This window comes from Babylonia areolata, chromosome 14 (assembly GCF_041734735.1).
Source record: "Babylonia areolata isolate BAREFJ2019XMU chromosome 14, ASM4173473v1, whole genome shotgun sequence".
NCBI classification, from domain to species: Eukaryota; Metazoa; Mollusca; class Gastropoda; order Neogastropoda; family Buccinidae; genus Babylonia; species Babylonia areolata.
Genome location: NC_134889.1, coordinates 19,745,662 through 19,770,671, shown reverse-complemented (window position 1 = coordinate 19,770,671; position 25,010 = coordinate 19,745,662). Strand labels below are relative to the sequence as shown.

Sequence of the window (25,010 nt, the reverse complement as noted above, 5' to 3'; positions counted from 1 at the left end):
CATCCGGTCTTTCTTCGAGACGTTTGGTCAACGACGTAAATCACGCTGTGCATATTTGTGCTCTTAAAACCTTGGAAAAGCCCGAGTTACTGCTACTTGTGTACTAAGCACAGCATAACTTGGGATATTTACAAGGTAAGGTGAGTATTATTATTCACAGAAACTTTAAATTTGGATTTGGAATCGGGTATCACAGACTCATCGAGGTTGTTACAAAACCGGAAGTTCATGTAACACACACACAATACAGGTTTCAAATAATGTAATTTTTGTGGTGGTGTATTATGACTCACTCGAGACAACCAGTTTTATATCTTTCTTTCCCCCACAGACACCCCAAACTGACCATCTGTAATGGTTAGCGGGTGGGGGTGGGGGGATAATGAAACATCCAGAACATATTCAGTTATTTCACATGTTCTGAGTCTGGATGATGCTGGGTCTTAGTAGTAGTGCAGGGACTGGTAGTTTGACTGCTCAGGCCTCACGGCCTTTTTATTTTATTTTATTTTATTTTTTATGTCCCCTTCAATGTCAGACTAATTTTATTTGTGGGATACACATACGTTTTCGTTTACTGTAATTTATTCGTCAAAATCAGTACATTTTTCTTTTGAATTGATGTTCGTGTCAAGGAGATAAGTATTTTGTACAAGTTTAGTTTCATATTTTTTGTGCAATTCTATTTGTTTATGAGTTTTTCCTTAGGTTAGTATTACAGTGCTCTTTACAAATTTTCATCATTGAATTTCTTGTTCTCTCATAATCTGACATTCTAAAAATATTATTTACATTGACTTCATAAAAGCAATTTAACATTTTGTAAGTTTCTGTTAAATCTCCACTTAGCGTTCTGTCCTTTAATGAATGCAGATTTAAGTATGTAAGTCCCTGTTGATAGCTCATAGATTTGCATTCTTTTGATAGTTGCTCTTCTTTGTACACTTTCTGTAGCTGTAGATTGTCTCTTGATGTATGGGTGCCACACAATATTACCATATTCTACTTGTGATCTGACCAATGCTTTACATAGTTTAAGAAATATATCATTATCTAAATAGGTAAATGTTCTTGTAATTGCTCCTGTCATCTGGTTGGCTTTATTTATTATATTCTGCATATGTATGTCAAATGATAATTTATTATTAAAGGTTATGCCAAGGTATTTTTCACTTTCAGTTTGACAGTTCTCAATGTCCTGTGTGGTGTCTTCTATAATGATATGGTATTTATTTTCTGGAACCTCCCCCCTCCGCTCCCCCCATCCATCCCATGTGCATTAGTTTACACTTTGATATGTTAAAATATAGATTCCATCTATCAGACCATTCCTGTAACTTATATGTAAGTCCTTTTGTAGTGTAGTCTTATTTTTTGCTTTACCGTAAAGTTTAGTATCATCTGCAAATATTTTGCATGTACTTTCTATCCTTTCAGTGAGGTAATTTATGTACATTGTAAAAAGCATAGGGCCAAGTATGCTACCTTGTGGTATACCACTAACAATATTTTCATTAGTTGATTTTTTTTAGTATTCCCAGAAGCAGAGATATGATCTAAAGTTTCAAGATTACAGCATACTGGACCAGGAATTTTGAAGAAAAGAACATTTCATTTTTACATTCAACATGGATGTGTATTGTATGCAAGAATGCAGCAGGCAAGAATAAGTATAGAAATTTGTGAAGTATTTCCCTATTTTTCTTTTCAACAAAGGAATCCAGGAGAAAGCCAGGAGTTTATAACTTATGGCTGGAAGAATTGCTGCGGATGTGAAATTTGACTGACAGGTGCGGAGCAAAATGGCCATCAAAATTGTAGAAACTTTTTCTTTGTAAGAACAGCAATAGTTATTAACACAGAACAATCTGAGTGATGATCAGCTGCTGGTGCAGGACCACTATCAATATCACAGTGGCAGCAGCATGCACACTGTAGAAACATAACTACTCCATTGTGTATGTTACTATGTAGCTGACCAGGCTCATACATTGTAACGCATCAACATCAAAGTAAAATGAATGAATAATGATACAGAAAGAACAGCTTGAATGTTAAAGTCACATGATGAATTGTTAACGACAGTTGTTCTGTTCCTCTTTAGTCGGCTGAGCCTATAAACCTAATGTTTATGGGGAAAATATCTAATCTGCTGATGCAGTGATGGTCAAGAGAAGTGCGTCATGATTGCCTTTTCCTCCAATCTAAACATTTGGGCAATATCCACATTTCTTCTCCTGTACTTTTACGTTTATAAGATGGGAAAACTTGTAAATTGGTTAATAACATTGTAATATAGACTCTTCCCCTCCACTCTTTGGCTTGCCTCCTTTATGTCTTTTGAGAGGGGAAGAATTGTAGAGTATATAACTATTATATTACAATGTTATTTATTAAACAAATTTATGATTTTTCCATCTAAGGAATGAAACTGAATGGAAAGAGCAAAGGGGAAGCAATGTGGATATTGCCAAAATTTGTTCAACACCTGATCTCCTTATGGTTCACCTGATTGGTGCCATCTATCTTCTCTTCAGTTGCCTTATAACTTACTGATATATTGTATTACTGATGGGATGGGCTGTCAAAGTGATCGGGGGTGGGGGGGGGGGGGTATCTAAACTTCACTACAGTTGGTTTAGGCAAGCTGTCTAAGTAATGGACAGTGGACGATCATTATATGATTAATTTTTAATCTCTGCTTGCCCCTCTGACTTGTCGCTTCCAGGGATAAGGGTTTCAAAACCATCCTGGACTGATATTTTGAATTACTCTAAAACCAGTGTAACATTTACTGTAGGCATACTGGCTCCTTTAATGAGCTACATCTTCATGATGCTTTAGGCTTTGCTCTGAATGGAAAAATCTGCTGTGTGTGCTCAGTGATTGGCTTAGACTCGAGCTCAAGCCGTAAGGGGAATAACATTTTCTGGAATTAGTTCACTGACTATCTGTAAAATGGCCACTGCAATTGAAATTATCTTGTCGTACATGCTGTCTACTACTCCCCTATTCCTTTGCCCCCTTTGTCATTTGCGGTCTGCTTTAGTCATTGGGAAATGCTTTTATTTTGTCTTCTTCCACCTCTTCAGAGTTAGGATTTTCCTTAGGTAGCATTTTAGCATCAGCAAAGATAAATTGTTGCTGTTGTAGCCTACATTGTAAGCAAGTCAATTACTTCATTTACCATTGTTAATTTGTTGACACATACAAAACCAAAGGCAGTCTTGTGACTAATAATAATATAATGATAAAATGTACATTTATATAGTGCCCTTTCTCTCTGAGTGAGAGCTCAGGGTGCTTTACAGTTTACTTGAAACTGAAAGAAAAAATTTACAAATCATTCATTACCACTCTTTCTCAACCCCCACCCCGACACACTCTTTCCCTTTCCCACTCTTCATGCATCCAAAGTGAGCTGGCATGAGTGGTGTTGGAGAACAAGGAAGGTGAGGATGCTAATAGATAGGTTTTAAAAAGATGAGTTTTTAGTGATGAGGTAAAAGCAGAGATAGAATCAGATGCATGGATATGATGAGGAAGGTTGTTGCAGATGTGAGGAGCAGTAAAGAAGAAAGAAATTTCACCGAAGGTTCTTGTATTGACATGGGGAAGTTTCAAAAGATAACACTACAGTTAGAGGAAGAGCGGAGTTTTCTTGAGGAATTGTAAACACCGATAAGGTCAGAAAGATATGTAGGTCCTGCGGAGTGGAAAGCAGTAAAGCACACACAACTTCGTATTTAATTCTCCTTCAATAGGGAGCCAGTGCAGGGTGCAGAGGTGGGGAGAAATGTGATCAGTAGTCACTAATGAGCACACAGAAAAGAGTTTTACCTGGCCAGTGTTTTATATCCACTGCAAAAAAGGTGACAATGCTGGATTTATTTTGCTGGTTGTGGTAATTGGGCATCTGTTTACACATTTACAGTTTGCCTCAAGATGAAAGCTGTCCTTCACTCGAAGCTGAAAGGAAGTTGGATCACTGTTGCAGTGTTGTACTTGTTACTGTAGCAGAGGTTGTTCATACTTATTCATATTTGCTGATGGGCATATGGTGAGCTGAAAGAGAATTTTCTGTTTTAGTTGAAGCAGACAATAAAGTATTTTGAATTGAATTGAATTGAATTCAACACAATACTGCAACAGTTTGATTGTCAGTTATATTAGTTCCAGAATTTGAAAGAAACACAGATTTATTACTATCTGATCTGGAATTCCTTTCTTTGGCAGTTGCATACAAAGAAGTTGTCATTGTGATATGTATTATAAATCAGTCAGTGTATTTTTTAATGTTTGCTTGTTTTTAAGATGTTGATTTGATATTTTTGCTGATGTTATATTTTCCCAGGGCCAGCAGAATGCCGCCCAACAATCCACTGTCCCTGTGGGGCAATGAGAAAACTATGAATCTAAACACACTGGTTCTGACCAACATCCAGTCATCACCCTATTTCAAGGTCAAGTTGTTCGAGCTGAAAACCTATCATGAAGTTATTGACGAGATCTACTACAAGGTCAGTTGAGTTTATTTGTCATTGTGTGTAGGGTATGTTTTCTTTGAAATGGTGGGACTGAATTTTTTACTTCATGGAAATTTCCAATGGCAAGTATACATTTTAAGTATTAAAAGTTGTGAAAAAGAAAGTAAACAGTAAAATTCTGGTTTGCTTCAAATATCAGACCACTTAGAAGTGATCCCCCACCCCCCAAAAAGTTGTGTTTTACTTGTGTATGTCATGTGCATGAAAATTGTAATTCATTAATGGTTCAGTATTTATACCTATTAGTATTACTTAAATGAAACTATTATTACCAGCCCATCAGTTATTTTCAACAGATTATGAACCTACAGATAAGCTGACCTGTTCAGTTATACTTTTTGTGTTTGGATGGGTTGATAATATGAATGCTTTGTAAATTGTAGATCTGTTGAAAAGTTGCAGTGAGCACTTTTATTGATTGGAGGGATGTGATTAAGCAGTGCTTGGATATAAAGAGACATCATCTGATCATGTCTGATCTCTTAAGCTTCACAAAGTATTTAATGATGTATTATAAGGATATCATGTCAAATTATTGACCAAAGAAACTAACCATCGGGTGCCTTTTTTGTTTTTTTGGTGACACTTTGGGCCTTTAAGATGAAAAGAAAATGGCCAGTAGGTGCCACAAATCAAATGAAAAGTAACTTTTGCAGAAGTCATGTTTTGAAATGGTATTTTACACCACATAATTAGATGATGATTCAAGGAAAAGTGTTTCCTGTCCAGGAGGAGGTTGGGATGCATCTTGTCACAAGTGATGATAATTGTGAAGAGAGAATCACTGGAGAATGGGTATTATCAGAGGTTTCACTTTAACAAAAGAAAAATTGAAAATACCTTTCAAGCAAACAAGAAAGAAAAGAGAGTAATGAATATTGTATGCTTCACTTTGTTTTGTGATCAGGTGAGCCACCTGGAACCTTGGGAGAAGGGCAGTCGAAAGACAGCAGGCCAAACTGGAATGTGTGGAGGGGTAAGTGAATGAAATTGCCTTCAGGACAAGAGCAAGGGATATACTGAGCTTGATAGAAACTCCTGAAGATAGTTTCAGACTTCTGTAGTCTTACCTGTTACTATGCGTAGCCTGATGACCAGATTATACACACAGTGCATCTATTATGCACAACACATTTGGATTTTCAAGACCACCGTGTTAAGTTTACTTCCAAGGCACTGATATATTTGATGCATCTCCAGGAATCTTTGATGACAGACAATAACTGTATTTTCACAAAGATTATTTCTACAGCTCAAATATTTTGTGTCAAAGGTATGAAAGATACAAAACAGTTTGATTCAGGGGAAATTTTAAGTCTAAAATTAGTAAAAAAAAAAACCAAAAACCCTTCCCAGAAAAAGACACCTAGATGACATTGACAGCTGTTAATAGGATAAGTCAAGTGCGACATACTCTGCAAGAGGTCAGTTTCTTTTTCATCTCTCAAATCACAGTTGTTGAAGGCATAGTATCAGATTAAAGTGTGAATAGTTCTCTGCTTTGAATAGTTAACACTTAGATGTTGTCAGGCCAATGTATAATCGTCATGATGATGATGTGTTTTAAACAGGTGCGCGGTGTAGGAGCAGGAGGGATAGTGTCCAGTGCCTACTGTTTGTTGTACAAACTGTTCACCTTGAAGCTGACCAAGAAACAGGTGATTGGTCTCATCAACCACATGGACTCGCCCTACATCCGTGGCCTGGGATTCATGTACATCAGGTAAGATCAGCTGAACAGTCTTCTTATATTGTAGGTTAAAGGTCCCTTGCACTTAAATGGCCATTGGGGCAGTGAACTGATATTCACTATGTCTAGGTCTCAGCAAAGGAATGTGGGACCCAATCCTTGCCTTCCAATGTTTCAACCTTCCCCAACCTACGTCAGGTACCTAATCACACCTGGGTGGAGTGAAGGAAATAAGAACACTGAACTGATTCTGTCATGGTGCTTCAAGATAAGATTTTAAAAATGAATTGAAAGTATCGTGTAATGATATATCAACAACTACAATGCAGGTACATTTGCAAGTATATATGTGCAGCGTACACACATACACAAATGGCACATAAACTGTGATACAGAGCAACTAACACATTTTCCAGACTGAGGAATATAGATTTTATTTTCTTTATCAGGCTTTTGTGTCTGATCAGTATATCTGTGTCTGGATCATATATGTTAGCTTGGTTATGATGAAGTTGGCCTACAGATGTAAATTAGTAAATAAACAGCCAATCTTTTTTCTGCATACCTTTTTTTTTTTTTTTTTTTTAACCATCTCTTGTACCTGATATATGACTTATCCAAGATAGGAACTTTTTCCAAGGAATATGGCACCAAAAATGTGACAAACATAGAACTGTTACAAGCTCAGGTTTGATTTTGGTCATGCAGTATCTGATTTTCAGTTGTGGCTTGGTGGACACAGGTAAGAATGATTAAATCTTCTTTTTCTATTCCATGAAGAACAGATAGCTTGCTGAATGCAGGGGCTGTGTGCATACTTTGTGTGTGTGTGTGTGGACTTGTGTGTGCAGTGTACTTTGCCATTCTGAGATGTTGATATGTTTAAGACTTCAAAAGGATATGTGTACCTTTAGTTTGTTTGAACGATCAAGTTTGAAATACTACAAACTTTTGTAAAATTGCAAAGTTTTGACTTGAAGCTAATAGTAAAATGATGACTGACAGCTCAGATATGTATTACAGATGACTGAAGATCAGAAGGTTTGTAAAGCTATCTCCATTTTGTTTTCCAGATACACACAGCCACCAGCTGACTTGTGGGCCTGGTTTGAAGACTACTTAGATGATGATGAGGTAAGAATGCTGCCCTACCCCTGCCCCAACACGGCACGCATACAGTGAAACTTGTCTGGAGCTGACCAAGCTGCCAGTTTTTTTAAAAGAAAAATAAGACATCATTTCCTGTTGATTTCTTCTAATTCAGGGAAATTTCAGTGAATGTCGTCATTGTGTTAATGTGTCTGTTTAGATATTTGATGGCTTAAATGATTGAATTTGCTAATGAATACCTCCATGGAATTCATAGATTCTACATTGTGCTTCAGTGTAGTGCAACACATCTTTGGCACAACAGTGCAACAACAGCCCACTGTACACACACACCTAGCGTAAGCATCCCATCATTATACTTTCCCTTCTCCCTGCCCCAAATATCTTCACCTGAATGTTGCTGGCTTCAGCATCTGGTTACGTTAATTTGTGGTGAGTATAGCAACGGTTTTCTTTTTTCTTTCTCTTTGTGTGAATGTGTGTGTGAGCAGTGCGTGTATAAATGATTATAGGGCAGGATAGATGAACAATTCAGTGGTGTTGGTATATTTGACTAGTGTTTCAGAAGAAGATACTTGTAAATATATGTATTTTTTCATTTTTTTGGCATTTGTTTCTGTGATACATGTGAAATCAAAATACAGATATGTCAGATTTGACTTTTACTGTGGTAAGAACACTCAGTTGAAAAAAAAAAAATTGCGGCAAAAATGTAATAAGTGATGATGAAAAAACCCACATTTGTTCATCTACCCTTAAGTTTTGTGTGGGTTTTTGTTTCTAGATTATTTTTAAAAAAAGAATATTTTAATACTTTTAGATGAGATTAGGAGAGGAAATTATATGATGATGTGTTACTTAGAAAAAGAATGTTTTTAAGTTCTTATTTTTTACTTCAATCTTGGAAAAGCAAGTGACTACATATGTGTGTGTGAGAAATTTTCGATCTGGGCATTTTCTCAACACAGGTTGCAAGTAATATGAGAACAAATTTCATCAGATCTGGATGGCAGATACTGATTAGAGTATCCGAACTTGCCTGATCTGTGAGGAGTTAGATGAGGAAAATTTTCATTGAGTTTATCATGGTTTACACATGTTGCTGTCAGTGGCATTACATATGTCAACGCAACTGAAAACAGTAGTTGGGTTGTTTGGGTTTTTTTGGGTTTTTTTAGTAAGTCTGACTTTCAAGTTGAAAGAAGACACAAACCAAACACTGTTGAAATAATACATATCCAGTTCAGCAGTGGACAAACTGGTTTTTCTTCTGGTCTGAACATCCTGTTGTTGGTGATTTAGGTATCAGACATAATCTTTTTAAGTCCTTCACTATATTGTCAGGTTGTTCAGATGCTAACTGATCAGTAATCAGATTGTCAGCATGTTATACGCATAGGCTGTCAGTGTACACATAAGGCATATACTTGGTAAACATCTTTATATCAGTTGTGTATGAGTCTTCATGGGTATTTTACTGATGCTTTTTTTTTCTTTCTTTCTCTTTTCTCTTTGATCTTTACTCAGGCTGTCTGTCTGAAGTCTGTTTTGTCTGTATAACTACAGGGAAGAGGTGTTGCCCGAAAGCAGTCGGAGTGAAGGTCATGTCGGGGTGCCCCAGTGCCTCCCCACCACCTCAACTAGAGGTTATAATTCACTCTTCCTTGCCCATCCAGGGGGCTGCCCTACACGGAAACTGAACCCATCCCGTGACAATTACTATAGATGGAGGTGGGAGGGTTGGTGGGAGAAACAGTGGAAGAAAAAAAATCTGAATAATGATTGTTCATTTTATTAGCTGTGTGTGTATGTGTGTGTGTGTCCAGTTTTATGGACATATGTTCGCTGATAAGGAACATTGGGTTTGGGAGAGGTTAGGATATGTTTAGATGAGCATGGTTGGATACATTTTATTTGTGTGTGTGTGTGTATGTTGGTTTTTTTGTGTGTGTTTGGTGGATAGATATTTTCTGATGTAAAGCATTATACAAGGGCCTGTGTTATTCTTTGATGAATTAAGACTGGGCCGTTCTTTTTTTTTCCCCCTTGTTTTCAAAATAATTGTAATAATCATTTTTTGAAAAAGAAACAACTTTAAATAGAAAACTTGTAAAGATTAGTTTTTTGTGTGAAGTGGGATTAGGAGTGGTAAGAATAACTTTCTATGGTAAGAAGGCAAGAAAAAAAATGGATGGGCTCAGTTCTGAGTATTAACTTGTGAAAATACCATTTACATTACAGAATGTGCTAGATTTGCTTGCAGGGTGTGGTACTGTGCCAGAGTTTCAACCTTGCCGTCATTTTCTTTTCAGTTGTGTTGGTCTTCCCTTTAGTTGTAGAAGATACTCAAGTGGGGCAGGAAATAGACACTAACTCATCTTCATAGAAGCTGCTATTAATTAACCCAGTACTTATGACCGAGTTTGGAATTTTGGAAAACTTGGCATGGAAGAGGAATTATGAAAGAAAGCAAATGACTTTGTTATTATATATTCTTAATGCCAAGTTCTTTTTTTTTCTGAAATAAAAAAAAAAGGGGGGGGGGGAAGAGCTGTTTAAAGTTGTTGTTTTTTTCTCCAAGATCTAGATATATATATATATTTTTTTTTTAAAGATGAAACATATATGGCTGAACAAAATCTAAGTTCTTGTGATCAGAATGACCAGGTTCTTGGCATCAGTACGTTTCTGTATTGGAACTTCCTGCCCTTTGGAATGGTAGGAGATACGCAGTTAGCAGTAGTTGAAAACTGTTTTAGTGGAATGATTGCCCGCTAACAAGTAGATTATTTTATTTATTTTTATTTAGAACAGAACCCACACACCCTCTTAGGTTAAGACTCATCATCATGAAAATACACTGCTTGTGTTTTGCTCTGAACTCAAGGGACACTTCCCGCGTGTGCGTGCGTGTGTCCAACAGGAGATTGACGTGAAGGCAGGTGAGGGCCATGTAATGACCATCGGGGAGATGCTGAGGCAGTGGCTGGTGAAGTTGGAGTGGTACTCCACCCTGTTCCCCCGCATCCCAGTGCCCATCCAGAAGGACATCGCCATGAAGCTCAAGGACCGACCCATCACCTACAATGAGCCCGAGGAGCTGGAGCCTCAGCACATCCCTGATGACCAGGTGTCCTTTGGCGAGGCCGAGAGGCGGAGAGGGTGGGTGTTGGTATTGATCTGGTGTGAAAGGGTGGATAGGGTCCAGGGATGGTGTGTCATGATTGGGTGTGTTATGATTGGTCAATAATCCTCTGGCCCCTGAATTGCCTGATACGGCCGTGTTGAAGTGTCCTAATTAACCCCTGAACCGTCTAGTATGGCCTGCTTAAGACTGTGTTCATTTTCCTTCACTTTTGCTTTTAGCAGTCCAATAATGCACTGAGAGCAGAAGTACATTTATTAGTTTCTCTGCCGCCGTTTTAAGTTCGAAGCAAGTGGATTGGTTAAGTTTCGGATCTAAGAATTTTTAAAGTTCATGATTTTTTGGGACAAAAATGGCTGAGATTGATTAGACATGCCTTCAATCAAGGGCAACTGTTGTTTTGAGCTTTCCTTTTGTGTAGCTGAATATTTAGAAAATGAAAAACAAGCACACACACACACACACACAACAGATCACTCAGTGAGAGTCAGTTTTCATAATCTTTGATGCACAGACAGCTTCAGACTTTTCCAGAACACGTTGGAATTTTAAAAAATTCTAATTATAAATCGTTTTTCTCAAAGTGTTCGGAATTTACTTGTTTGTGAAACTATGACGTTTACTGTACATCACGAGACATCATGAGCTGTCTTTACAACAAAATAAAGTCTTCTTTTATACGAGTTTTGACTCGCTTGTGTAAACAAATTGAGTATGTTATAACCCGGTGTTCAGTTGTCTGTATGTGTGTGTGTGTTTGTCTGTCTGTATGTCTGTGTCCATGGTAAATTTTAACATTGCCATTTTCTCTGGAAATACTTTGTTCGTCATTACAAAATTTGGCTTAAAAAACAGTAGGGAAAAATCTTCACAGTCATACCAATAATAGTTTGTAGGTTTCCTGAATTAAGCTGTGTTTCCCATATCATTAACAGTTTATTTCATTGAGGCCATTTCCGGGATTTTGAAAACACCACATTACTGCATTCCAGTTGCGTTGGTGATGCTTAGTGAGAAGATGGCGTCACCTCGTTTTGCTTGTTCGCAATTAAATGGAAAGAAATACTAATTCTGGGCAGAACATATTATGATATACAGTGACACAGACTACATCATCAACGTGTTTACTGCATATGAATCTTTTAAAGTGGATACTCAATTAACTAGAATGAACACAAAAGAGAAATTGAATAGACTGTGTCTTACTTTCCCGGCGGGTATAACTAAACTTGTACATCGATCTAGATCCAGAGAAAAATGGCTTAATGTTGCAGTGTGATCGCAGCAATGGCCACGTTTCCTTTACCTTGTATTTTAAAGAATTCTTAAATGCTTAAATAAGAGGGTTATGGCTGGTGTAAAAGGGTGGAGAGGGCCAATAGATGGTGTGTCATGACTGGATGTGTTATGACTGATCATTCATGTTGGTGTGAAATGAAGGATAGGTTCAAGAGATGGGGTGGAGAGAGTGAGATAGATTAAAGAAAAAAAATTATACATGATACATTTATGGGTTTTTTCTTGTTTTTGTCAGAAGGGCAGAGAATGTTCCATATTGTTTTCATCAGCACTTTTCTTTAAAAATTTTTATTTAGTAATTGTAAGTAATGTATTATCTTTTTGATTTGTGTTTTTATAATATTGAGTCATCAGGATTTACCCGTCTCATTTTCAGATACCAAGAAAACAATTACGGAAATAACTACCGCAGAGATGATCGTGGAGAGAGCTATGGTGGCAGAGAGGCCGTTCGAGAAGACAATTACCGCAATGGAGACTACAGTCGTGACAAAGACTGTTACCGTAGTTCTGAACCTAGTAGGGACAGAGACAACCGAGGCAGATCCCCAGGGAACCAGCGTAGCAGTCGACAGACATCACCGTATGAACGATCGTCAGTCTCACGCCGCTCTCCACCTCGCTATGCTAACAGCTTTGAGCGTGAACTGGCTCGCGAGCGAGATCGACAGCAGCGAGAGCAGGGGCGTGACAAGCGCAGGTCAAGGTCGCGCAGCCCTCGTGACCGCAATGAGAGGCGATCACGCAGCATGGAGCACAGAGAACGACGATCAGGCAGCCAAGACCGGAGAGAGCGGAAGTCGCCCAGTCGAAAAGAAAAGAGGTCACGCAGCAGAGATCGTAAAGAAAAGAGGTCACGCAGCAGAGATCGTAAAGAGAAGAGGTCGCGCAGCAGAGATCGTAAAGAGAAGAGGTCACGCAGCAGGGATCGCAAGGAGAAAAGGTCACGCAGCAGAGAGCGCAAGGAGAAGAAGAGGTCTGGAAGCAGAGATCGGGACTACGAGCGTCACAACTCCTCCAGCCACAAACACAGCCACAAGGAGAAGAAGGACAAGCACCGAGATGAGGACAGGAGGGAAGGCAAGTCCCACAAGCACAAGCACAGAGACAGGGAGCATTAATCATGGCTGCTGGGGAGGGGGTGGGAGGGGGGTAGGGAGATAAGAAGGGTGACCGTGTGTGTGCGTGTGTCTGACTGGACATGGAGAAAAAGACAATGTATCTGTGCCCTCATCGCAAGAAGAGAACTTGATGGTTAACTGCTTGGTAAGCATTGACTTGCATGAGTTTTGACAAGCACTATTCAGGTAGGATGTGGCTGCAGCTTTATGTCTTTGTTGAGCATTCAGGTACGCTGGTCTAAAATTAGTAACAAGCATATGTGTATGGTTTTTTTTCTTTCTTTTTTTTTAACCACAAAAGGGTGCAGAGTGAAGATGTAGCAAGTAATATGTGGTATCCAAAACAAAAATTCCTTTCATTTAGAACAAGATCCATTTAATTTTTATTTTAAATTAAAGAAAATATTTTTTTATATTAAAAGTAGACAGTTATTATTTTCATGTGAATTTGTGTGGTTTGGACCACAAAGAACAGATTATTTTGAAGCTGAAAATGGTGTGTCTGTATTGTACTTCAATCCATGCTGAGCCTTCTGAAGCGATACCAGGGTTGCACATGTTGAGAGAGGTGTGAATTGCATGACAATGCATGAAAAGAAGAAACTGCCTTTGGGTTGTGAATATGCATGGAACCAAAATCAGGGGTTCTGGCAGTGGTCCAGATGTAAAACATTTTCAAGAAGTGATAAGGAACAAAACTTACTCATTGTACTCGTGCTATGAGATAATTTGTACCATTGTTTGGACCAGACAAAAAGCACTGTCTATTCCAGTTTTGTGTAATCTCATCCACTTCTGTTTTCCTCACTGAACCATTTATGGATTGTGGAAGCACTTTGACACTGCATTTGTCCAGCAGTAGAATTTGCTAATGTCACCAGTTTTTATTGAATTTGATTTTTTTTCTCTTTGGTTTAAACATTTTTTGTTTCAAGAAACAGGACAAAATACTGTGTTCAATAAAGAAAAAGGAAAACTTGAGCAACAAGCCTGAGTTTAATATTTTTCCTTTAAGTCATCATTAACACAACAAAATAGAAGACTGCCTGCAGAAAAGGTTGATGACCTGTCATGAATGACAGCATTGATGAAGAAAATGGAACACTTCTTCAGGTGGCGACACTGACGAATTACTTTCACACTCTGAAAGTAATTTAGAGAACAGTGGCAAGGGGGAAAACTGGTGGCAGAATAAAAGGTTGACTTAAGGAAGGCATGGTTGTCTTACAAATACATTCAGTGAGTGTGTTGAGGTGCTGCTTCCACAGAAGCATGGAGAGGGCAGGCAGAGGGGGGTGGGGGAGTAAGCTCGCTAACAGATCCAAACCCTATGGAACTTGAACTCTATTTCAGGGGAATAGTCCACCGGCCAGTATACATGGTGGCGGTTGGGCCTCGAAGGCCTATTGGACAGGGAGACTGTTGGGTGCGAGGCAAGTGAGCAGAGAAACTGGCAAGAGGAAGTCGCCCACCTGAGGGCAGAAACCAACCTGGTGGGTGTTCAAATAGTTAAACTGGTGGCTCGGCCAAGAGTGGCAGAGGTGGCTGTCGATTGTCTACAGGGGCTTGGTGCATAGTAGATTTGCGTATGTGGGGATTTAGTTAGTTGGGCCCTGAGGTACCTCTAGAGGGGTGGGACTTGGCCTTAATTTAATTAAGCCACAATTCCACAGATGAGATTGGTATTTTTATGCACCGTCGCTTGAACATGGCTGCAAAAGAAAATTGTGGGTGCAGAGGGTCTGTAGTGACGTACACTTATGGAGTAGATAGAGTTGACTTGAGTTCACGTAAACTAAAGTGATAACAGGAATTTTTCACCTAAAAAAAACAAAACAGTGCAAAAGTTTGGAAAAGTTCCTGTGGGTATAAAATGAGAATCTTGAACCAGTTGAAAGTCTTGCCTATCTTTTGTTGACAATCTTCAAACGGGCATTGGCAGTTTTGGACTGTATATATGCCAATTTGTTTCATGCACTATGTATGGTTGTCGTTGTATCTAGTACATTTTTTGGCAGTGGGGTTCTTACTCGGTGTAATCCAGGGACTGAGAGTAAGTAGTAATTTTTTTAGTAATCCCACTTGGAAATTCTTTGCTATATATTTACTATTTTCTATCACTTCCCGTGTCTTCATTTTTGGCTTTTATTTTTTCTTTCTGTCGTCTCTTCTTTTCCTTTCTTCTGCCTTCTTGGTCTGTTCAACTTTACTTTTTCTAGAAAGCCTTGTTTTTTTGGGGGTGGGGGTGGGGGTGGGGGTTGTGCTGCCCATCATCTGCTCCCTTTCAGTGGCTTGCTGAATACTCCCACACACCCATACACAGCCACACCCAGGATCATTTATCACCGTCCCAGCGGCAGCAGTCCATAGGGAACCATTGACGACAGGTCGCCAGGAGACCCTGCACTGCTGTTAAGTCACTTCGGTGGTGTTCAGCAGTGCCTGTCCTAATTTAACGTAATTTGGACACCACCAACTGAGCCTGCTTATGATGACAATAATGACTTTGTAGTGGAGCCAGACTGAGTGAGCACATAATTTGGGATGACTGTGCTGCTATGGAGGTCCATTTATGTTTGGGACAACATGACAAGGCTGTACTCTACTTCCTGTCATAATTATGTTGGCGTTAACCAGACCCGAGATACAGACGCTTGCAGTGTTTGTCAGGAAATTAAAGAAACACACCCAAAGACACATCTGTGAAGTGGATGATACCTGACTGTGGTCCCAGTCTTCCCATTCAAGCCCATTGCACGCTAAACTCTGGGTAGCAGCCAACCACTGGCCAAAAAACCCACCCCACTGGGAATCGATCCTATGTCCACCCAGCTGTTAGTTCGCGATGCTAACCACTTTGCCACAACAGCTGGTGCTTTGAATATTTTTTCTCTCTTTCTGGGCATTTTTGAAAACTTGTATTCTGTTTTTGCTTCCAGGAATTGAGTTGGTCAAAGACAGGCATTCTTATTTTATTTTATTTATGCTTGTTTTTGTGAATAATTTATGAAATATTTCATTGTTTTTGGTCAGGTTCTTTATTTGTATGTATCATTCCAGTGTTCCTGCATGTGTCAAATGTCAATCTTGAAGATCTTGCATATCTTTAGTTTTTGTTTTATATTCAAACTAAATTTATCAGTGTCAGGAAATGGATACTGCCTCTTGGGAACTTTTGACTGCATATGCTCTTTTTTGGGGGGTGGGGTGGGGATGTATTTTTTGTTGTTGCGGTGTTTGTTTTTGTCATTCACAAACTGTATCCAGTACTTTTTTTGGAAGTGGGGAATAAATTGACTGGAATGGTTATTAGTATCATTGGCTTACCATGCATTCAGTTATTGTGTTTATTTTATTTATTTATTTTTTTTTCCTTTCCCCCCCTTTTTTTTTTTTAAATTAAAAAAAATCCCCCTCAGGTTTGACAGGGTCATTGATGCAGAGTGTGGAATGTTTTAACTTTTCGCCCCTGATACATCCCAATGCAGGTGACAGGGCTGTAACTATATGTAAGCAATATTGAATATATCATCCCCTTTGTCAATGTAATAAATTGTGAAAATGTTTTAGAAAAAAAGTTGTGTGTTTGTATAATGAATTGTGTGTGTTGGGGGGTGGGTTGGGCGGGGCAGGGGTGAGTTTCATGTGTGTAATGAAATGTGTGTGAACGAAAGAAGAATGTGTTGGAGCTTACTAAGTGTTGGTACCATCTGTGAAAGCCTTTCAGGTGTGAAATGCTGAAGGTAGCTCAGGTAGATATGATCTGTATTGATGTTTTGGAGGGAAGCAATGGAAAAGAAGTACTTTTTTTTTGTTGTTTTTTTTTAATATATATATTTCATTCATTAGGACTGTGCTTCACAATACCTGAGCTGGGTTGGAAAAGTTTGCTATTTTCCCAGAGATCCACAGACAGGAAAAAATGTTAATGCTAAGCAAACTTGGCACTGCTAAGATAGCTTATGAAACCCTGCCTTTAGCCTCTGAAATGAAAATGAGCACACAGCAAATGATTAAGGGGAGTAGGGGGTGATGACAGTGGTCTGTTACACTTTTCATGTGATCGGTGTGTTCACATAAACATTTCTTTGCGGAAAAGGAAATAAGGCATTAGGAAAGTTAAATTTATTATTGTTAGTACTTCGTCTTGAGTGACAAATTTAGCTTGTAGATTTGTTCCAGGTTTCAAACTGTCGAACAGCATAAAATGTTGACAGTATTTTTTAAAGGTAGTAACATGTATATTTGTAGTACCTAAAGTTAACGTGTGTGAAATGTGAACACAAGTGTGTGTGTGAATGGATGAGTTCATGAATTAAAAATGTGAAAGTATGTTTTTGATGTTTTTTGTGTGGCATGTTTCAGTCACACAGATATGAAATATATACTGGTGTGGGTTTGCCAGTTGTTAACAATAAAATGTGTGGAAGATGAAAAACCAATGATTCTTGTGCATCTCATGACAAAATCCTGGTTTTGTCTATTCTGCCAGTCTTCATTTTCTGACTGACTGCTTTCTGGGCTGAATGATACGCAAGTGCTTGTAACCAAACAAATACAGATAAGGATTTGTAACATGCATATCTCATATTCTGCATGCAATGTGAACTACACACACAGAAAATCACAGCACTGGCAAGGTTCAACCACAACAGACTGAGAAACGGGAAATAGCCACCCCTGACCTACAAGGTGCAGCCAGGATTTGAACCCAAGGTCTCTTGGACATTAGAGGTGTAAACTTAACATGCTTACTAGCCCTTGATTTTCAAACCTTGACTGCCAGATTTACAGTTGCTGAAGTGCAATATTAACTTTTATGCTCTTGGCACCTGCCACACAATGTACCATACCTGTATCTTAATAAACTGAATTAGCTGAAATTAACAAAACGAAAAACAGAAGGGACATAGAACAGGGTAAGTACTGGTAGTGTGACATACATGCTTGTTCACTTACACACAATATATATACTCACACACATGCTCACAAGAAGAAAAAGATCAGTAAAAACATGAATATGAATGAAAAAAAAACAACCCCCCCAAAAAAAACATGAATATGAATGTATACCACACAACAAATGCATGTACACACACAGTTCAACCTATTAAGAGATCAGGACAAAGTAGAAAAATGACACAAGCAAAGATGATTCTACAAATGGTACTTGTAGATTTTATGTTTTCAGAATTTGTATGCAGGTTCAGTTCAGTTGAAAATATTTTCTTAGTTACTTTTTCTTTCAAAACCAGATATGAAACTACATTTCAATATCTTTCCCCAAATGACGGCAAATAATGGAGGCCACTTATAATTCTAAGATGAATTCTTTTAGTTGCAACTTGATCAAAAAGTGTCACTGGCCTATCATTATTGAGAATGGAGGACAACTTGATCAATAGGGCATCATGGCACAAGACAGTAATTCCTTGTTTGCTCCGCCCAATGTTCAGTGTATGAGCTCAACAGCTCAAGAATGGCTCTTAAATAGAAAAAAACCCCACCAAAAGCAAAATGCCCCAATATATATTCGTAATGCTCCCAATAACTATAAATACACTTACACATTTTAAAGAGCCAACAGATAAAACTAAAACTGTTTAAATTCTGCAAAGAAAGAAAAACAAGGCTAAAGATAAATTGCAAAAAATGAAACTCTAAAAAAACACAAAAACAATAGAAACACACACATGAAACAATAGAATGGGCATGTCTCACATGAATTGATAATTAAACTGGACATGCAGAATAAAATCAAAACATTTTGTGCTTATGGATCCACTGTATTGAATGTTTTGGTTACACAATAGAAACTCCATTGTAAAACAGACATCACCTGGTATGTTAGGTGTTCCATGCACAAAATATTTGGATAAGTGGACAACAATACTTACATCAATATTATTTTGTAACAAACATGGAAAAAAATGTACACAAAGAAAATCAAAATTTGCACTGAACAGGGGATGGATCTGATGAGATACCAGTCTGATTTATTGACGGATGAATCAGAACTAAGCTTGCTGATTTTTATTTTCTTGTACACTTGTCTTTGTATGAGTAAATGATCACTCTAGTGTCATGTGAACATGCATGTTATGCATTGTACAAAATGAAGAATTCAACATCCATTCCAAATCAGGAATGTATTTTAATCAGCTGTATTGCTTGACACCAACTTTTTTTTTTTCTCTTCAAGTTGTATAAATGTATGTTATTGCACACTGCCATTCATGTGCATGACACACCACCACTGCAGTAAATTTCATTTAAAATTTAACAAGCAAGTTTTACTGTCTGGAATAAGCTAAACTTGTGCTCAAAGCAAGAAATGCAGGTGTCTGAAACGCCCTAAAAACATATTTAAGAAGGTGACCAGTACGTTCTGTTTACAGATTCTTACATGCTCTACTGTCCCCCATAATGATGAACGTTATTCATTGGAAAAGAAGCAGATTTTCATTGGTGCATTGCTTGCATCACTCGGGGATTTGGCTCTAAGCAATCGAACAAACTATGCTGCCCCACATTATCAGGAACGTAAAAACTCAGAAAAGAAACTGGATTTTCCACAAGTGTATTGCTTGCATCACTCAGAATTTGTTTGAATTTGAAGCAAAGAAGACACAGAACCAAACCTACGGCAAATGAACATTGAAATCACCAAGAGAACCGGGACTGCACATCACACTGGACTCAGCTGTCACCTGTACCTGCACCGATTCCCCTCCGCCTGACCTCTGACCTTGCACTTCATCTGACCTCTGAACTTGATCAGTTGTGGAGTCCCGGTGGACAGTGGCCTTGACCCTGCTGTCAGCTGGGTGCGATGCTTTGCGAGGGTGGGGGGTGACTTCCTTGCCAGCGATCTTCATTGTGGCCACCTTAACCCGTTGACAGGAGGAGCGCATGTTCAGCACAAACATCCTGGACATGAGACACACAGGGTGGATGAAAGCCATGTCATAACTACTGACTAAATAATATGCTGAAAAAAGATTAAACTAGATGCCAGTCTCATGGCAGCGTTAATCAAACGGCACAAACAAAGGTAACAGTCATACGAAAGATTATTCTGAAAGGAGAATCTGAAAATTCTCATGCAATACATGATGCACTTTGTTGCGGCTAGGGTCCAGGGGTCTCTATACCAAAGTACATGTCTCTACAGTGAAACAAAAGAGCAGAAGAAAAGTTGTTTTTTTTTAACTGCCAAACTACAAAAAACTACAAACTACAAAATAAGGAACTATCAGACAGATTCTTCAGGCTATAGTCTGAAACGAGACTGAAGGAAGAATTAACATGTGGAAAATTTTCAAAGTTTTATATATAAAATGGTGGAGGAAAGGCAGTCTTTAAGACTGAAGCAATGTCTCAATCACATCTGTGACACTCCCACCAATGCACTCAAAACAAATAAAAAAACAAATCCAAAACAATTTATCTGTCCACATGGAAATTAACTTGTGCAATCACAAACACGTAAACACAAACATTATATGATCATGCATGCCAATAAAAAGATCAAAACTAGTCAAATAAAAATACACAATAACTGCTGATGGACTAAAACAAGATAAACACACACACACACACACACAAAACAATCATTGCACATCAATAAAAACACGCAAAAATATCCAACAAATAAATCCATATAAGTCAGTATAACACACACACACACACGCATGTGCACAACATATCATACCAAAGAAATAACATTAAAATCTACATAACCTTTTTTTTTTTTTTAAGCCCCCCCCCCACAACCCCCCCCCCCACACCACCCTCCCGAACCATCTGGGAAAAGTCACACACATACACACTCAATAATGCTTGCCAACACAACCCCCCCCCCCAACCTCATTCTCCCCCCCCCAGTCCTCCCCCTCCAACCAACACCTACACTCATATCCATGCTACTATGCCCCGCCCAACCCCCCCACACCACCCTCCCAAACCATCTGGGAAAAGTCACGCACATACACACTCAATAACGCTTGCCAACACAACCCCCCCCCCCACCCACCCCCAACCTCATTCTCCACCCCCCCCGCGCCCCCCACCAACCAACACCTACACTCAAACGCATGATACTCCCAGGAACATGCCCGCTGGTGAAGTTCAGGGGCCAGGGGGTACAAATGGGGGGCTGAGGCGTGGGGGGGGGTTGGGGGGGGGGGGAGGGGGGGATACAGTGTCAGTTTCACAGAGACAAGAGAGGTGTACCTGAGGAAGAAGAGCTCCAGGAGAATGGTGGTGCCGATGACCAGCACCTGCAGGTAGCTGGCATCAGAGGTCATGGTGTGGCAGGCGGAATAGGCGGCGAAGGGCAGGCCCGTGATGAGCATGAGGGACAGGAAGGTCTGCAGCCAGTGGCGAGGCCTCAGGCCCTTGGGCACCCAGTAGTGCGCCTCCAGCTTGTACTGCCACAGGGAAACACACGTTACCCAGTTTCAGTTTCTCAAGGAGGCGTCACTGCCTTTGGACAAATCCAAATACGGCTACATCCCATCTGCTGGGCAGACGCCTGACAGCGGTATAACCCAATCTGCTTGTCAGGCCTTCAGTGAATGCACATATATTTCTGTACTTTTGTCACCATGGGCCCTTTTTCGGTGCACAAGGTGTGTGCTGCACACAGGACCATGGTTTATCGTCTCATCCTAATGACTAGACACTCATTTTGATTTTCCAGTCCAACTTGGGAGAAAGGGACAGAGTAGGAATCTTCTTCTTCTTCTTCTGCATTCGTGGGCTGCAGCTCCCACGTTCACTCGTATGTACACAAGTGGGCTTTTACGTGTATGACCGTTTTTACCCCGCCATGTAGGCAGCCATACTCCGCTTTCGGGGGGTGTATACTGGGTATGTTCTTGTTTCCATAACCCACCGAACGCTGACATGGATTTCAGGATCTTTAACGTGCATATTTGATCTTCTGCTTGCGTATACACACACGAAGGGGGTTCAGGCACTGGCAGGTCTGCACATATATTGACTTGGGAGATCGGAAAAATCTCCACCCTTTACCCACCAGGCGCCGTCACCAAGATTCGAACCCGGGACCCTCAGAATGAAAGTCCAACGCTTTAACCACTCGGCTATTGCGCCCGTCAGAGTAGGAATCAAACCCAGACCCTCACAGACACTTTGTTGGCAGATAAAGAGTCTTAACCATGCTGCCACCTCCCTCAGACACATACACTCATATCAACCCGAGCTGAATCCATAATACAAACATCTTCATCTCCCCCTTGAATTCCCCCTTTACTCTGTGAAGCGTCATTAGGGTCCTGGCAAAGAAGAACTGTTTATCTGTGTTAACGATATATATAGAGAGAGAGAGACAGAGAGAGAGAGAGAGAGAGAGAGAGAGAGAGAGATACAGATATAGATATATATATCAGAGTTCAGTCCTATCAGATCATGCTGCAGATACCAATTTCAGATATATAAATATACATGGAATCAACTGATTTGGAGGAAAGGGTGGTGGGGGCATGGCGGTGGGCAGAAGAGGAGAGGGGAGGGACTGTCAACGGCACCTTACTACCATTTCATTTCTTTCAGCATCCAGGCCAATAAACCATCAATCAATCAATCAATCCATGAACACATAAAAAAAAACCCCATTGATCAGAGTTCAGTCCATAAATATATACACATCAGAGTTTAGTCCAAAAACACATATACATTAGTTCGATTTATCTCCTTAGATATATAAACATTGAACTATCAAATCATGTTGTTCAAAGCCCAGATGACCAGAAGGGGTCATAGCTGGGCTGAAAGCCCAACAACGCCAGTCAGTTAACAGCCACAAACTCTGTAAAAGTTCAATTAAATTTTTCTTTTTTTTTAAAACCGTTAAAAAGACTAGTCCAAAACCAAGTCTTGTTCGTTCCACGTTATCATCAATCAGCACCCAGTAATAGGCTTGAAGTTTGTACTGGGAGCTAAATAATCATCAATAAGTAAACATATAAACATCAGTCAATTACACAATCAGTCGCAAACAGGCTTTCAGCGCAAAGAAAGAGGAAAAAACTGCAATGGACTCTACATGAGACAAGTTTGTTTCTTTCAAAGTATATTTTCACAATCAGAATCCTTTGTTGTCCTTGGAATAGTAAATCTCTAAATCATTTTGTTTCTTCTGTGTTTGTGGGCTGCAACTCCTAACTTCACTCATAAGAGAGTAGGTTGTTTTTTTTTATGTGTATGATTGATTTTATCCCACCATGTAGACAGCCTTGCTCCATTTTTCAGGGGCACGCATGCTGTGTATTGTTTCCACAACCCACTGAATGCCAACATGGTTTATGGGATCTTTAACATGCATATCTCATCTTCTGCATGCATGAAGACACAAACAGGCAATAATCATTATTAACTCTCTCCATACGAACGGCGAAAGAGACGACGTTAACAGCGATTCACCTCAATTACCACCATCAAAATATTGCAAGCGGAAGGCTGTTATACTGAAGAGGTGAATGTTGACAAACAATACCCCAATTCTGACGACGGAAGCTAAAGGTTGGGTCATTGAGACACCCACTGGACATCCGAGGGGTCTGTGTAGAGGAGACGAGAGGACTGGCCGTACTGAGTGAGTTAACAGGGCTGCACAGCTATCAAATAACCAGAAGATCGGACAATTTTCAACCCTTAATTAACCCTCTAGGTGCCGCAACCTGGATTCAAACCCAGGACCCTGAGATGGAGAGTCCAATGCTTTAACCCCTCAGCTGCTGCACCTATCTTACTGTTTGTTTCATGTTGAGCAAGAGAGGCAAGGCCTTCTAGACTCACTTGTGATACACTTAAAAAAAAAAAAAAAAAAAATCCAATCTTTTTATGTATTGAGTATAATTTCAAAATGTAATGTTTAAGATGAGAAAGATCAGTTTAAAGCAAATTAAGTCCCCTAGCATTAATTACAGAGTAATTTCCCTTTTTTTACTATCTGCACCAAAACGTTTGCAAAATAATTAAAAATTCCATGCTTAGCAAAAGAAGTTCCTGTTTGAACAAAAAATGATAATAATGACTCCTCTTGTTGTTGTGTCAGAATATCAGATCAAAGTGCTAAGTTTAGAGAATACAAAAAATATATATATATAACAGTAACAGCAGTTTGTATATAATTAGGCTTCTTTTTAAATTTTTTTTGTGCCCATCCCAGAGGTGCAATATTGTTTTAAACAAGATGACTGGAAAGAAGTGAATTTTTCCTATTTTTATGCCAAATTTGGTGTCAACTGACAAAGTATTTGCAGAGAAAATGTCAATGTTAAAGTTTACCACGGACGCACAGACACACGGACACACACACACACAGAGACAACTGAACACAGAGGTGCAATATTGTTTTAAACAAGATGACTGGAAAGAAGTGAATTTTTCCTATTTTTATGCCAAATTTGGTGTCAACTGACAAAGTATTTGCAGAGAAAATGTCACTGTTAAAGTTTACCACGGACGCACAGACACACGGACACACACACACACACACAGACAACCGAACACCGGGTTAAAACATAGACTCACTTTGTTTACACAAGTGAATCAAAAAGTGACTGTACGGATACTTACCCTCTCTCCACACACCCTGCACTCCGCTCGAGCCTCGTTTGTCACACTCTGAAAATATATAACATCAAAGTTAAACCACTATCGAATGATACTTATTATAGGCATCGTCTTCATAATAATTTTGCTTTCGCTTTTCATTTGCAACTTGATATTTTTCCATGAATATGAATGCAGTCACTGCACTCTGTGAATATTTTTATTATTCACTGATCCCTGATTATTCCATTGTTAGCTTATTTATCACTCTCATGATTCAGTTGGTCAATCACCACTTATTATGGGGCTGTGTTTGCTGCTGAATTTCTCTTCAAGAAAAATAAAAAAAGAGAAAAGCTTGGCTTAGACAATAAGGGGAGCTTACTTCCATCAGCCAATTCTTAGGGCAGTCGTTATGAACGGTGATCACATCCCCCTTAATCACTGATTATTATGGATCTGTATAAACTATTCATTTTCAAGAAGAAAGAAAAGAAAAAGAAAAAAAGAGGGAG

At 39.2% G+C, this 25,010-nt stretch overlaps 2 protein-coding genes across 8 annotated transcripts in view; one reads left to right on the top strand and one right to left on the bottom strand.

The window, feature by feature from the left end:
• Positions 1 to 2: 2 nt before the first annotated feature.
• LOC143289896 (uncharacterized) lies at positions 3 to 16,489 on the top strand. 2 transcript variants are annotated; one of them, XM_076599120.1, is made up of 7 exons: positions 3 to 135; positions 4,355 to 4,520; positions 5,455 to 5,523; positions 6,119 to 6,270; positions 7,311 to 7,371; positions 10,271 to 10,509; positions 12,168 to 16,489. In XM_076599120.1, the coding sequence occupies exons 2-7, from the start codon at positions 4,365 to 4,367 to the stop codon at positions 12,910 to 12,912; spliced, it is 1,422 nt and encodes a 473-aa protein (XP_076455235.1). In that variant the 5' UTR covers positions 3 to 135; positions 4,355 to 4,364; the 3' UTR covers positions 12,913 to 16,489. The 2 variants fall into 2 exon arrangements, with proteins under 2 accessions (XP_076455235.1, XP_076455234.1); XM_076599119.1 differs by having other exon boundaries at positions 3 to 140.
• LOC143289895 (uncharacterized) overlaps positions 15,171 to 25,010 on the bottom strand; it is a 42,637-nt gene continuing 32,797 nt past the window's right edge. For all 6 annotated transcript variants that reach the window (XM_076599118.1, XM_076599116.1, XM_076599117.1 and 3 more), the window contains exons 12-14: positions 24,520 to 24,567; positions 21,148 to 21,344; positions 15,171 to 19,842 (exon numbers count right to left, since the gene is read on the bottom strand). In XM_076599118.1, the coding sequence (XP_076455233.1) occupies positions 19,554 to 19,842; positions 21,148 to 21,344; positions 24,520 to 24,567 (534 nt within the window). In that variant the 3' untranslated portion in view covers positions 15,171 to 19,553. The remainder of the gene's footprint in view (positions 19,843 to 21,147; positions 21,345 to 24,519; positions 24,568 to 25,010) is intronic.